General features: G+C 39.1%; 2 protein-coding genes across 4 annotated transcripts; one reads left to right on the top strand and one right to left on the bottom strand.

The window, feature by feature from the left end:
• LOC137732020 (uncharacterized) lies at positions 1-6,049 on the top strand. 3 transcript variants are annotated; one of them, XM_068471303.2, is made up of 14 exons: positions 1-218; positions 365-675; positions 3,286-3,423; positions 3,535-3,616; positions 3,811-3,887; positions 3,964-4,070; positions 4,181-4,295; positions 4,418-4,534; positions 4,626-4,717; positions 4,843-4,909; positions 4,989-5,067; positions 5,182-5,273; positions 5,435-5,578; positions 5,671-6,049. In XM_068471303.2, the coding sequence occupies exons 2-14, from the start codon at positions 376-378 to the stop codon at positions 5,695-5,697; spliced, it is 1,437 nt and encodes a 478-aa protein (XP_068327404.1). In that variant the 5' UTR covers positions 1-218; positions 365-375; the 3' UTR covers positions 5,698-6,049. The 3 variants fall into 3 exon arrangements, with proteins under 3 accessions (XP_068327404.1, XP_068327405.1, XP_088544465.1); XM_088688339.1 differs by having other exon boundaries at positions 21-222; positions 355-675; XM_068471304.2 differs by lacking the exon at positions 365-675 and having other exon boundaries at positions 19-218.
• Positions 6,050-6,638: 589 nt separating this feature from the next.
• On the bottom strand, positions 6,639-8,458 carry LOC137730654 (UPF0481 protein At3g47200-like). Its single transcript, XM_068469627.2, has 2 exons — positions 7,807-8,458; positions 6,639-7,560 (listed from the first exon to the last, which is right to left on the bottom strand). Exons 1-2 carry the CDS (start codon positions 8,368-8,370, stop codon positions 6,697-6,699), a joined length of 1,428 nt encoding a protein of 475 aa, XP_068325728.1. The 5' UTR covers positions 8,371-8,458; the 3' UTR covers positions 6,639-6,696.
• Between the last annotated feature and the right edge of the window lie 6,975 nt (positions 8,459-15,433).

Genomic DNA, 15,433 nt, shown 5'->3' with positions numbered 1-15,433 from the left:
AATATAATATATGTTAATGCAGAGACAGGGGAGAGAGAAAATTAGAGGAGCATAAGAGGAGAAAGAGAAACCAGAAAACTTGGGGAGCATTTCCAACGCAGTCCTGCAAGTTACTGCTGCCTCTTCTCCTTGCGGCTCCGCTCCCCCTCCCAAACCAAAACAAAAATAGTCGGAGTTTTATTTTCTTTTATTTGATATCTCCTGCCCTCCAAAATCAGGTTTGTGTTGCCAATATTGAAGATTCATATTTCCATATATTTGTTTCCTTTTTCTTCTGATTGCGAGCGATGTTACTACTCTAAATTTCTCGTATTTGTTATCTGATTTGCATATCATGTCCATTTACATGCGGAGTCCATAATAGGGTAGGGAGATATGGCGATGTACGAGCCTATTAAAGTGTACTTGGACGATGAAAAACGTGGTATGATGGATCTTATCATGGGTAAGAACGTTAATATCGGTGGTGGTGGTGGTGCCGGCGGTGATGGTCATATGGACGATGATGTTGAGATGGCCGTCCAGCCGATATCAAAGCCTCCCACCGGCGTCGGGGGCGCCGCTTGTAAGAATATTAGTAACGGAGAAGCAGCGGTGCCGTCATTGCCTTCGAAGTCGTGGCAACAGCAGCAACGCCTTGTTTCCCTTGACGTCTTTCGTGGACTCACGGTTGCGGTAACGTCTGCTTTCCCTGGATTTTCATATTCCTTCATCTCTCTCTGTTTTTGCCTTCTATTTTTGGTAATGAAAAAAGATAAAAATAAATTTTAATTGATGAAAATAAATTTTAATGGTTAATATTTGAAGGCATTTGGTAGATTTTAGTTTTGCCTTTTGCTGAAAGGCGCAACGATACAACGCTTTTCGATGCCGTAAACGGAAACGAAATGAATTTTCAATCGTCTGGTGATACGGCACCGTTTCGATTTTTTTTTCTTCATTTTGGGTTTTTTTCATTTTTTTTTTTTAAGGAAACTAATAAAAAAGTTTGAAAATTTTGAGATTTAATTAAAATGATAAAAATGTGTTGTAAGTGAATAGTATAGTATCAGAGTGATTATTTAGAGTAAAAATATCATTTTTTGTTAAACTACAGTGTCGAAAGTATTTCGTTAAAACTCAAAATTTTCCTCAGTTTGTTTGTATGTAACTGTCAACAAAATGGATGATTGATGACTAACGAACTGTTGCTAAGTAGCTCATGTTACTTAAAATAGACCCCAAACTAGCCCCCTAAGAAATAAATTAATGTTATTGTTCTTATATGTTTTTCGTTTTGAAACCCTAGGGAGTTATTTTACACTATAAAATTTAGAAGAACGGAACTGGTTTCTAATTCAGTATTTTACTCGTTTTTAGTTCTTAAATGAGTTGGATGAATGTGATCTGCTATGAAAAATTTGGAATTTAAGATTGTGGCAAAAAATCTCTTCTTTGTTGACTCTTTCCGGTCAATTTTGTTTGATTGTTTGAAGAAATGGAAAATAATAAAAATCCAAATCAACGAAATAAAATGGTATGCCTCTTTTGTGGTTATCATGATTAATTTCATTATCTTCTCTTATGGTTTTGGTCAAAAATCGATTTCATGTCTTTGTGTTCTTTCCTTTCAATCCTAATGTCGGTCTAAAATCGATATCTTCTTTTGATAAATGCTAAGGAAATTATCGCAAAAATGCCATTCTGCATATTTTTTACATAATATTAGTATGAAAATTAAGATTAGATTGTGAGGTTTCAGGGATTCCATGAAAAATCTTACTTAAAAAGTCTTTATAATTTTTCTTCTTTTATGTTTTTGCTCAAAAATTAATTATATATCTTCTTCTATGTTTTTGCTAAAAAATTAATTACATACCCCCTTTACCTCCGGCCATCCACCCCAAACCCGTACCTCCAACCATCCGCGCCACCCCCGTACCTCCAGCCTCTCGCATCCACACCACCGATCTATTTAAAAGTAAAACATGTTGACTATTTAAAATTCTTGGAATTATTATTTTCAAATACTAGATTTTTAATAAATTTAAATTTTATTTTAAATCTTGATGCCACGTAATTAACCTAATGGAAAAACCAATTATCAGATTTTGTCAAATTCAAAAACGAAAATTAACATATTTTTAATTCAGTGAAGAAATCTAAATTATAATACAAATCCACCGACTAATTACGTAATTTAATGAAAGGAAAAAAAAACGATTTAATCATCTTGTTATTATTGTGATCAATCCATTTGTAAATATTCGTGTGCCAATCCGATCTCGATTCACATGTGACATCAAATGCAATGGACACGACACCCTCCTTTTGTCTCTGCTTTTGCCTCTCCTTTTGCAAGGCTTTGATCAAAAGACACCGGCCTCCTCAATCAATGCCCATTTCTCTGTCTTTTGCTTTTTGCATCGAGTGACTTGGAGCTCCACCACCACCGAGCGCCTAAAATCTACCTCCACTTTTGATAGATTCTTATATATAACCGGAATATATTTTATTTTACATGTAGTTATAAAAATTTTAGTATGAGCATTCGGATCACGTGTTGGTTTTTATTTTTTAAATTTAGTATGCACATTTGGATAACATGTCGGTTCTTATTCATTTGGTATGTGATCCAAATACAGCACTCTTATCAAAAACACTCTCGTGTTATACATACGATGTTGTAGATAAGCTTCTATCTCTCCTATTCGGAATATGGGTATTTTACTTTTTCCTTACTCTCATGTGATGGGCTGATGTACCAAATCTATCGCATCTGACGTGTAGAGATGGGTCATACGTCCCAAGTATGTCGGCTTCGCCCGCAGTCACTGCAACTCCAGCTGGTTGGTCCATCCATAAATTTGCATGGCGTCAATTTATCAAATATTTTACGTGTTGCAGGCATTACTTGCTTTGAGTTATGTCAAAAAGCTCTGAATGCCATTTAACTCCTGCCACTTGGAAACCAGTGCAAAAGCAGTTTCTCTTCTGCTTTCAATATTTCATAAAAAAACGAAAATCTAATTACAATTTCAAATACATCTTACATAACTTGTGCTATACTAACTCGGACGAATATAAAAACATTTAATAGAACTCTGTTCATAATCGCATACCTTGTTTTAGTACGAGTGCTTGTATTGTTCTATTTATTACATCATTTGACATGTTGATTAGCTCGTTGTTTCACGTGAACATGATACCAACATAAATAGATAAATCGAACACGATCCGTAGTCGCCCGTAGTTGTGAATCCTGTTATGTTCGTTTCCATAATTGCTTGCCATTGTTTGATGCAGCTGATGATAATAGTGGACGACGTGGGTGGAATCCTGCCTGCAATTAACCATTCACCTTGGAATGGTTTAACCCTTGCAGATTTAGTCATGCCATTTTTCCTGTTTATTGTTGGTCTTTCCCTTGCACTTGCCTACAAGGTACACTTCACATTTCTTGCTCCATCAATTCATTTTTTTTTTCATGATTACGTGATCTCCGTCACAGTTTTAAGAAGAAGCTAGCTAACAGATAAATGTTTCTGCGTACAGAAACCGTCATGCGGAGCCGATGCTACGAAAAAAGCAGTTTTACGGACGCTGAAGCTTCTAGCATTAGGCCTTTTTCTTCAAGGTACACTAATATATTAGACAGTAAAACCGAAACTTTTCTCTATTGTCAAGCTATTAACATTTGATTGATATGTTCATATGGCAATAGTGAACTAGTAATTTTATGTCTTATACAAAAGACTTTTACTGCAAAGTTTGATTTGCAAACTATAAGATTTTGTATACTAAGCAATGTCCGACATATCTTTTGTCCAGGCGGATTTTTCCATCGCGTCAAGGATCTTACTTTCGGGGTTGATATCACAAAGATGAGATGGATGGGCATTCTACAGGTATGCTGTATTTCAGTAGGGTTATTTCTTAAGTTAGAAACTTGAGAGAAAAGTTAACTAATTCTTTTATTCACAGAGAATTGCGATTGGATATATTGTAGCAGCATTGTGCGAGATTTGGCTAAAGCGTGATAGTAATGTCAACTCAGGAAGATCGCTGCTCAGGAAATATCGATCTCAATTGTAAGTAATATTTATCTGCATTAGTAGCCCTATTTTTTTGTTTTTCTGCACCACTCTAACACTAATGTGTATATTGCTCCATTTTAAAAAATGTATGCCCTGTTTCTCAGGGCGGTGGCATTGATAATCACCACGATATACCTGTCATTGTTATACGGATTATATGTTCCTGATTGGGAGTACCAGATTCCTGTCGATTCCTCCTCTGCACCAAAAACATTTTCAGTAAGTTTCCATCATTTGTTTCTTAGTTCTTACCTTAATTTTTCATAATATGTTTGAGAATTCGGCTTATGTTTTGCTTTATAAAGATATATCCCGCTTTTATACTCATCTCTTTTTTGTAGGTAAAATGTGGAGTACGGGGTGACACAGGATCGGCTTGCAATGCAGTTGGGATGATTGATCGTACGATATTGGGGATTGAGCATTTATATAAAAGACCAGTCTACGCACGAACGGAGGTAAGAATCTATTTCCTTTACTTAATTTCATTTATTTGCAGTGTTCCTCACTGTCATTAGTAATGTTTAACTTTTAATTGCTATTTTACAGCAATGCAGTATTAACTCCCCTGATTATGGCCCGTTGCCTGCCGATGCTCCTTCTTGGTGCCAAGCCCCTTTTGATCCTGAAGGACTTCTGAGGTGTCTTTTTTTACTTCTTTACAGAATCCGATTACATTACAATTTCGAGAGACATGTATTTTAGTTATTTGTTTCTAATCTTTTTGTGTTTTAAAATTTATTTGCTTTGCCCTTCGTCGTTGCAGTTCAATGATGGCTATTGTTACCTGCTTGGTTGGTTTGCACTACGGGCACATCATTGTCCATTTTAAGGTGAGAAAACTTCATATCAGGTACTTCTTTTCTTCCTCAGAGGATTCATATCTGTAACTATTACTCCCTCCAAATGCAGGATCACCGGGAAAGAATCCTACACTGGTCTATTTCATCCTCGTCTCTTGTAGTCTTAGGCCTCACCCTCGACTTAATTGGTACGCAATTCCAGTACAGTTTTGTTACACACGCGCGCACACACACATATAGAATGGAATTAGCTGCAATTTTTTTATCACTAAACTATCCTTTCTATGCTTCTTTTTTCTCAGGCATGCATATTAACAAGGCTCTTTACACATTCAGTTATATGTGTATCACAGCTGGTGCTGCTGGAATTCTCTTCGCTGCAATTTACTTGATGGTAGGGTTTCAAGTCAAGTCAAGGAATTTGAGATAAACTTTTTTCACAATGTCTTTTAATTTTCTCTTCAACATGACACCGTCTTAGCATAAGTACTTTATGGTTCGGCCTTCCTAGTTTTCTCACTGCACGGTTTCTTCTTCTTCTTCTTCTTCCCTCAGGTCGATGTGTGTGGCTATAGGCGCCTGGCTATTGTGATGGAATGGATGGGAATGCATGCACTGATGATTTTCGTACTCATAGCCTGCAATATATTGCCAGTTGTCCTCTTTGGATTCTATTGGGGGAAGCCTGAGAACAACATTGTAATTCCTTTTTCTTTCTTTCTTGTGTTAGATGTCATTTCCTCTTTGGATTCTATTGGGGGAAGCCTGATAATCTATATTATCTCTTGCAGCTTACCTTGATTGGAATCGGAAAATGAAGTGATAAAGAGCAGCTCTCGGGTAATATGACTGAAGTGCCCGCGCAAGTAGAGTCACTTTTTTCTTGGACTGTAGAACCCAAATTGTTCAACTGATTTTGGTTAGTTGCATTTCGAGATATGAAAGAATGCGGAGTTTGGTCTTTCGTAGAGGCCCCGGCAGGCACACGGTCTTTCCCCCACTCTTTCCATGTAGATGGATAGTAGGAGCTTCTGTACAGAAGATGTTGAAGCAGGCCCAAATTTTCTTTGTGAGGACTGAAAATTGTATGGAAAGATTTAGAATCGGGGTATTATTCATGTATCAGTACTTTTATGAAATCAATCATTATATAATTACTATTTCGGGAAATCGTCATCTTGCAACATGCATTTTCCCTCACTGACGAATTCTTTATGGATGGAAAATAAATGAATCTGGTGTTTCTTGGACATCGAGCAAACAAGAAATCATTCAAACTATTGTTCTAAAGATCCCCGTCTAAACGTTAGGCGAGTGGTCACCGTCCTGATTATTGTCTAGGAATTTGAAAATTTAGAAAGGGCGCTTGGACCTGTTGAGGCGCCCACATAGACAGCTTCGGCACCCTCCTAGCCGTCCAAACCCGCCTAGACACCTGCCTAGGTTGCAACTTACTTCGATATAAAATAGATAACTTTTCTTTTGCATTTTATTGTTTCCAATAAATTATAAGAGACTTATTCAACATTTAAATAAACACACATTATATGTTTGCTCATCGTATTTTCATTGTGTTCTAATACTTTATAATATATATGTCATTCTATTTTTTAGTTTATGATGAAATTATATATATATTTTTAAAAGACACTTATTTACACGAAATACAGTAGATTTACTTAAATCCGCCTAGACGCTAGGCCCTAACCCGCCGTCTGACTAGCACCTAGCTTATTTTTCAAACAAATATGGAGAAGAATTATGAAAGAAACCTCCCAAAACCCACAGATGATTGTTGGGAATGATCAAAACCATCTTCAACCTGTAAGCATCCATACAACCGATATAAGAACGAAAGAAATTATAAATCTTGATGGTGCGGTGGAGTCTGCAGCGTTTGGTGGAGGCGGAGGCGCAGGGCTAGTAGAATTGTTAACAGTACATGCACAGGTGGGAGAACCATCATTTGGAAAGTAGTAGGGATATATGGAGTATCCGGTCTGAGCTATAGTGAGCACGAAGAGGAAGACACCGGCAATGAGGGAAATAATAGCCCATGGATTCCTGAAGTAAGTGTGCATGAGATTGGCGCGCCAGACGTTCCAAGGCTTCTTGCAGTAGTGATACACCATCTTATGCACCGCATCAAGGCTGCTGTCTGGATCAAGCGTTATGTCCTTAGAGAGTGAGTGGAAAAGATCCGCAACTGCCTTGTCGCTTCCCAGGGCATTATGGATGATACCTTTTGAGTGTAGGAGGGCAACATCTCTGGCATTGTCTATGATATTGTCCATGAAAAATATATAGGATGTGACCTCGTTGCCTGCCCCAACATGGAAGCGCTCAAACGCTATCAGATTCAAGAACATGGGTTCGGTGGTGTCATCCACAATGATGGATGGGAGCCTGAGGACTCCCCCGGAGAATGAGATGTCTTTGAGGCTAGTGGTTTTGCTTTTCTTGAATCTGATCCCGGCTTCATTGAGCTCTGTCGCTGACCAGATGATTTCCCCGTGACGATTCACCGTCTCTGGTCTGCAGTGACCTGTTTTGCAATGGGGCTCTCCCTGAAGCTGGCTCTTCCTATACACATCCAATGCGTGCACGCATTTTCCCATGATTGAGGCTGCTGTACCGGGGGAGAAGAACTTGATTAGGAGCTTGATGACAAACCCTTCATCCTGCCAGAAAACAAATAGAGATTATTGTGCAACGAAAAACATCAACATAGGATACAGAGGACTATGTGTTAGAACATGAGCATCCCACATGGGATACAGAATCTTATGTGTTAGGTTATTAGCATCCCACGAAAATCAATTGGTAATGGGTGCAGATGCAGAGGTTCGAGATTTTATATAATTATTATGCAACAATTTGATTTCCTGACGTGAGATTGACACTCTCTACATTACGGACTCGTATACCTTAGCGTAATTGCTCTCAACCGCAACCAGCTTGTCAAGAACCAGGATCGGCAACTGATTCTCAAGCATCAACATGTCGCGCTTGATGTACGGCATCATATGGAGCTTCCCGTGGTTGCTGAAGACGGGATCATTGGGAGCGTAATCATCCATTAAATGAGAAGCAACCCGCAAGACTTCCAGCATGAAACAGCCATCCAGAATCATCAGCTGTAAGAATCTATCTGTATCACCTCTCCACTCAGGCTCAAGCGGATTGTACGAGTCCTTCAAATCCTGCACCACTTCAGCCAGCGTGTTGTTGAACAGCTCAACAGGTTTCCCACATCTTTTCAGGAAATGGACAAGCGCACGGCGCTTGTGCTCCTCCATTGGATTTAAATTATTGAAATGGTAAGGCCCGAAGGAGACCACCTGGGGCTTGTAGGCCTTCTTGTTAACGTCCGTGATGCAGGTTGGCAATCTGTATATCGACCCCTTGCTCCAATGCTCCTCCTCTATCGGAAGATCCTGCATCTTATCGACCTCTTCGTTAACTTGAATAATCCATTTCGTGTCTGCCATGGCGGTCGTTGATTGACCACAGGCTGCAGACACCGAAATTTATTCTGCTCCTTTATATATGCTGTCTCGAAAATTGGAACTGTTTCAAATCTTTTGATTCTTGCATTACAAGCAAGATCTTCACTCCGACAAGCTAAAGTAGTTTAGAACAATAAATCGGTCATTTGTCTGAATAATGTCAACTTTTTTAAAGCTAGATTGAGTTATCAGGAGTTCTCATAATAAACTCTACAACTTTACGACATTTTCTTAATTTGACAGAAGTGAAAGATTCATCGGTCTTAAATATCACAAAGCAACTGCTACTGTTATTCGTTTCCTCTCCAGAAGACAAAGTTTCTAATTGGTTTAATTAAACTTTTCCTTTTTCTACTGGCTTCCTACTTGCTCTAAAAGCCTCAGGCCTGCAGGCCCTCAGCCTTATGATCTGGTTCTATAGACTGAAATACTACAATGGACACTTGACCCTCGTTTAGTGTCAAGGATTGGTGCATGCCGTAACGCGGAAGGAAGAAATGGGTTCCAGCTTCTTAAAATGAAAGTAGAGGTTGGATCATTCATGAAAACATACTTATTGGTCACAGTCTCATTTCTTTTTCTCTATTAGTGAGTTAAGGCTTGTTTAGTTAGTGGGATTGGATTGGATTGGATTGTAAAATTACGATATTCAAAGTCTGTTAAAGAAGAAATGAAGAGATCCTATCGAGCTTGAGGGTAAAGTTGGATTTCTAACAAAAGGAAAGTTCTTTCTTCTAGAAAATGGTGATTGGAAGGGATAATGTTGTGGGACCAAATGAGTCCATAACCTAGAGAGAGGATTACGGATTCTTTGTGAGGATTCTAGAGGTCCTCTAATCACGTTCGTTTATTGTACATCGTGCGGTTAATTTTCGTCAGGTACTGTTTATATTTAATTTTAAATAAAAATTTGACAATGATTTATGATCGTAAGATGTACGATGAATGGATGTGATTTGAGGACTCTTGAGATCCTCACTCCTTAACCTAAGGTAGTGACCTCGACAAGTGTAAAAGGATATGCGATAAAACTTTCCATTTTTGGAAAGTTTCCAAATTAGGAGGTTTCCAATTTCGGTAATTATATTGATAGTATGTGCAAAAGACCAAATTTCTCATATTTCAAGGCTCGTAAAGTTTGTGTATACACGCTCATGGTATTGAGCTCTATCCGTCTATTCTAAACTCACCTCCAAGAGTGTTCCTAGAACACTGTCGTATCGTGTTTGCAAAAAAATAAAGGCAATTCGTGTTGAATTGTTGAAATAAAAGCGCTTTCTAAGTTTTGTTCTGTCACATCCCGGCCCAAAGGGACCACTTCCTGGGCTCGCTCCACTACTGTAGCACGATATTGTCCGCTTTGGGCCCCGACCACGCCCTCACGGTTTTATTTTTGGGAACTCACGAGCAACTTCCCAGTGGGTCACCCATCATGGGATTACTCTATCCCCCTTCTCGCTTAACTTCAGAGTTCCTATAGAACCCGAAGTCAGTGAGCTCCCAAAAGGCATCGTGCTAGGTAGGGATGAGAATATACATATAAAGATCACTCCCTTGGGCAATGTGAGATGTCACAATCCACCCCCTTAGGGGCCCGACGTTCTTATCGGCATACCACGGCCAAAGTTAGGCTCTGATACCAAATTGTCACATCCCGGCCCGAGGGGACCACTTCTCGGGCCTGCTCCGTAGCACGATATTGTCCGCTTTGGGCGCCAACCACGCCCTCATGGTTTTGTTTTTGGGAACTCACGAGCAACTTCCCAGTGGGTCACCCATCATGGGATTGCTCTAGCCCCTTTCTCGCTTAACTTTGGAGTTCCTACGGAACCCGAAGCCAGTGAGCTCTCAAAAGGCCTCGTGCTAGGTAGGGATAGGAATATACATATAAAGATCAGTCATCTGGGCAATGTGGGATGTCACATGTTCAACAGGAAATTAAGGTGGTCCACGACCAAATGCAAATTCTTTTTCAACAACCTTCTGATGGGGTGGAATGGGACCTCAGGAGTTCTCTCTTTAGTAAGCTTGAGTCTCTACTTACTCAGGAGGAGGCCCATTGGAAACAGTGGTCCAAGGTTACCTGGTTGCAGGATGGGGATCAAAACATGAGGTATTTTCATCAGAAAGCTTCTAACCGTCGCCAGAAAAATAGTATAAAAGGTTTGTTTGATGCAAGCAACACTTGGTGTATTTCCTCTGGAGATATTGAACAGGTTGTAGTTGACTATTTCTCCTCTATGTTCAAATCAAATAGTGAGTTCCCTTGTGATGTGATTCTAGAATCTGTTCCCAAGCGTGTCACTTAGGATATCAACCGTATGCTATGCGCTGATTATTTGGATATCGAGATTAAGGAGGCATTTTTCCAAATGGACCCACACACGGCCCACACACAACTCTAGGGCCAGATGGGTTATTTCCTCTGTTTTATCAAAAGTTATGGGACATTGTTAGAACAGATGTGATTGTTGCTGTAAAGTCTTTCCTCACCTCTGGCCACATCTTCAAGCAACTAAATTATACCACTGTTTCTCTAATTCCTAAGGTCCATGAGCCGACAAATATGACCCAGCTCCGGCCCATAGCGTTGTGTAATGTCCTCTACAAGATAGGGGCTAAAGTTATTGTGAATCGGTCAAAGTGGATGATGGATGCAATTGTTTCAACGCAGCAAGGTGCTTTTGTTCCAACCCGATTAATTTCAGACAATTCCCTTATAGCTTCCAAGTTGGGTCATTACCTTCATAATCTTCGAATGGGTAAACGGGGTTATCTAGCCTTGAAGCTTGATATGAGCAAGGCTTATGATCAGGTCGAATGGAACTTTCTCAAGAAAATTATTTTGCAACTCGGTTTTGATCCTTGATGGACATATTTGATTATAGGCTACGTTAGTTCAATCACATACTCCTTTCTGGTTAATGGAGATGTTACAGGGTACATTGCTCCCATCCGTGGGCTCAGGTAAGGGGATCCTCTCTCCCTTTATTTATTTCTTCTCTGTGCGGAAGGTCTTACTAGTTTGTTTGCTCGTTATGAAAGGCTCGATTTTATTCATGGTGTCTCTATCTGTCGTGGGGCGCCTATTATTTCTCATATGTTGTTTGCTGACGAAAGTTTCTTGTTTATGAGAGCATCTTTCCAGGAGTGTTGGTATCTTAAGAAGTATTACGACTCTACAAGGTGGCCTTTGGATAGTGTATAAATTTTTAGAAGTGTACTGTACCATTTTCACCCAATATTAGGCGAGATATTCAAGATCAATTGGTTGCTTCCTTAGGTGTAATACGTGTGGATGTGTAGGATCGTTATCTCGGTTTGCCTATTGTGCTTGGGAGGAACCGCTCTGAACAATTTTCTTATATTAAGGATCGTCACTGGAAAAAGCTAAAAAGCTGGAAAGAAAAGCTACTCAACATTACGGGCAAGAAGATTCTTATTAAGGTGGTCGGGCAGTCTCTACCTATTTACTCGATGAATTGTTTTCTTCTGCCGAAGACATTCTACGAGGATCTTCAGCGCATACTTTACCGGTTCTGGTAAAGGGATGGTGAAGGTTCCCGTCGATTCCATTGGATGTCATGGGAAAACATGTGCCGGTCCAAGGAAGATGATGGTCCTTGCTTTCGTTCGTTGTATGATTTCAACCTTGCGCTCCTTGCCAAACAAGGGCGACGACTGGTTCAAAATCTAGATTCTTTAGCGTCCCGATTATTAAAGCCCAAGTACTTTCCTCATAACACTTTCTGGCAGACGTCACTAGGCTTATCTCCTTCTGTGTGTTGGAAAGACATCTTGGAAGCTAGATCAATCCTGGAAAGTGGGTCACGCTGACGGGCAAGGGATGGTAGTTCGATAAGAATATGGCATGATCGGTGGCTTGACCGTCCCCATTTGTTTCGACCTTTCATGCCTTCTTCCCCGGTTGCTAGAGTGGAGTATATAGCAGATTTGATTGTTGCAGAAACGGCATCTTGGAACTATAATTTGGTTAATGAGTTATTTCCTCCTTGTGAGGCAACATTGATTCTTGCAACTCCACTAAGTTGCAGACTGCCTCCAGATAAGTTAATATGGCATTATGATGCGAAATGTTTGTTCTCGGTAAAGAGTGCTTATAAAGTAGCTTTCAATCGCCATTTTGAGGCTTCCTCTTTGCACCTGGTTTCGATAAGGGCTTATGTTTGGAAAGCTATGTGGAAGGCGACTATCCCGGGCAAAATTAAGATGTGTGTTTGGAGGGCTTGTCGCGATATTTTGCCTACTCGTGTTAATTTGGAAACCAAGGAAGTTGTAGTGGACAAAATATGTTTTTTTTTTTTTTTTTTTTTTTGTAGTTCCTATTCAGAGTTGGCGCTACATGTTTTCAAAGATTGTCCATTTGCTCATGCGTGTACGCATCTTCTCAATTAAAACTGGGGTTAAGGCTCCCGGCGCAAGCTTGAACGTGTGATTGGCTGTCATTATGTGTGGATCAGTTATCTTCAAGTCAATTAGCTTTGCTATTTATGACTCTGCATGGTATCTGGCGTGCTAGGAACATTCTGCTTCGGGATAACAACGTGGTTAATCCAGCTTTAGTTTTTCATCTTTCCTGTCCATTTCAGGTGTCGTCGAGTTGGAGTTCCCATCTGGCTGGGTGGGTGAAAATCAATGTTGATGGCTCTTTTCTCCCTGGGTCGAATGTGGGAGGTGTAGGTGCGGTATTTCGTCACGAAGCCGGTAGCTATGTTGGAGGTTTTGTTCGCCAAATATCCCCTGCATCGAGTCCTACCATGGTGGAGTTACTTGCTGTTCGTGGGGGGATTCGTTGGGCTATGGAAGAAATGATAAATTTTGAAACGGTATGTCACATTCATGCTATGGAAGAATAAAATAGCTGATATTTTATGACTTTATAGTGTAATCCTCTTAAAGAGATACATGTCTTACACATGAGTACATTGGTACGTGGCTTCTTGTTGTTTATGGAGTAATTTCTTCATCCAAATATTGACTTTATGAACTCTAAACCTTAAAATGTGAATACATGACCCTTACCCTTATAATAATTTAAGTCAACCATCCATGAGAAGAAAGATATCGCTAAACTAACACTGCATTTAGACAAGACAAATAAACTTGAAATTTGAACAAAAGTTAGAATTTAGAAATTTACATACACCAATTCTGAAGTTTAAATTTCATAGAAATTAGTGTTATTTTTAAATTTTCATAAGTGAGAGTTTAAAAACACAAAATACAAAAAAACTGAACCATGAGTGGCCACCACTACATGTCACTACCACTATCACCACCCACCATTATCATCACCATCACGACTGCCACCACCCCCACATACCATTGTCTCCCCACCCCTGCAGCCACCATCACCCACCATCATCACCACCGTCTCCACCACCATTACTAGCATCCTAACTATTATCTCTAATTTATATATCAATTATTCTATACACATTAAATTTCGTACTTAAATTCTACTGTTTTTTTAGATTAACCAAACAAGAAATTTCTCATATTTTAGAAAATAAAATTCGGCCACTTCAATTTCTTTTATTTTCTAATTCCTTGGTAATTTTAAGTTTTCTCATCTAAACGCAGTGTAAGAATTAGTTGGCATGTAAGATGTTGGTATACAAACTCACCTGGACATTAAACTTGAACTCTAAACTTCGAAGTGCAAGCATAATTATAATTTGAGAAAGTGCTTTATCGGAAGAACCCATTTTTATGTGATAGATTGCAGTTGTCAAATTCACATGTAAACATTGACATTTACTTGATAAAATGGTCACACATCCATTTCCAGATCATCTAACGTCTGTGCCTAAACAATGACCTCTTTGCTTTTCCCCACTCCCCCATTCAAACCAAATTGCTTGTTTGATGGTGTCTCGGCAGAGTTTCTTTTTCACGGCTTCCAACTTTCATTGCTGCCCCTTCAAATCTAGCTGTGCTTCCATCTTAGTCAATCAATTTTGACCCGGAAAATCTGCTTAATTTTTGCATTAATATAAGTGAGACAAGATGACTCCCAAGTCTCCATGTCACTTTCTATGGGATGCACCACTCCCCTCCTTTCCCTTCTCTTTTTGTTAGAAATACTTATATACCCAATACTTTAGACACCAAAGTTTCAATTTTGATAGTGGATGTAACCACCACCTTTCCTCTGTAATTTCTTCAATTTCGAGCAAATCCAAAGGAAAGAAAATACGCAACTATGAGTTTGACCAGTTAGTGAGGATAATGTATTCAGTTTTTTGCAGCCACGTTCAAATTCATTCCTCATAAATTAAATTACTTTGGAATATCTAAATGAATTGCAATGACGATTAATTTTGTGCGATATATTATGACGACCACAAAAAAGAGAAGAGTTATTTTAAATGTTATATTTATGAGCCACTCAGTTATACAGTCTGATAGTATTTATCTTTACTTGGAAGTGAGAGGTCTTAGGTTCTAATTGTGTGGATGGCGAATTCGATACCAAATTAGGTTGCCCATTCTGTGATTTAGCCAAACTCCTTCTCTCTTTAGTGTAAAAATATCGATGTATTTAAAAAAAATGTTATGATTATGAAAATTATCACATAATGAGTGTTGTAAACATATTTTCTTCCTTCGAGAACAATTATGTTCCTTCCAAATCTTGAGCTATCTTGCTATTTTTATTCTTTTTTTTATTTACATAAGGTCTTAACTCGTAAGAGATCATCTTGAAGTTGAAGGCATCAAATATTTTTGAACTAGAGAGACCACCTTATCCAATGATCTCAGAATATCCTCCACATGAAAACGCTTCCAAAACATTTCAAACTGCGAGCAAGCAGTCCTCGTGGCCTACCCATCTGTCTCTTGCCAGACAGACAGAGCAATAATTTTACCTTTACCAGATCTTGCTGCTGGGGAATCAATCAAGGCCACTGTAAATTATTCTAATGTACAACTCTCCAAAGAGAAAGAAACATACTCACATGAATCCACGTTACGTTGATCAACATAATTAGATCTTATAATTATTTTAATATCCACCATA

Source organism: Pyrus communis, chromosome 16 (genome assembly GCF_041283825.1).
Source record: "Pyrus communis isolate YQ-2024b chromosome 16, ASM4128382v1, whole genome shotgun sequence".
NCBI lineage: Eukaryota > Viridiplantae > Streptophyta > Magnoliopsida > Rosales > Rosaceae > Pyrus > Pyrus communis.
This window is presented reverse-complemented; position numbering and strand designations above follow the sequence as displayed.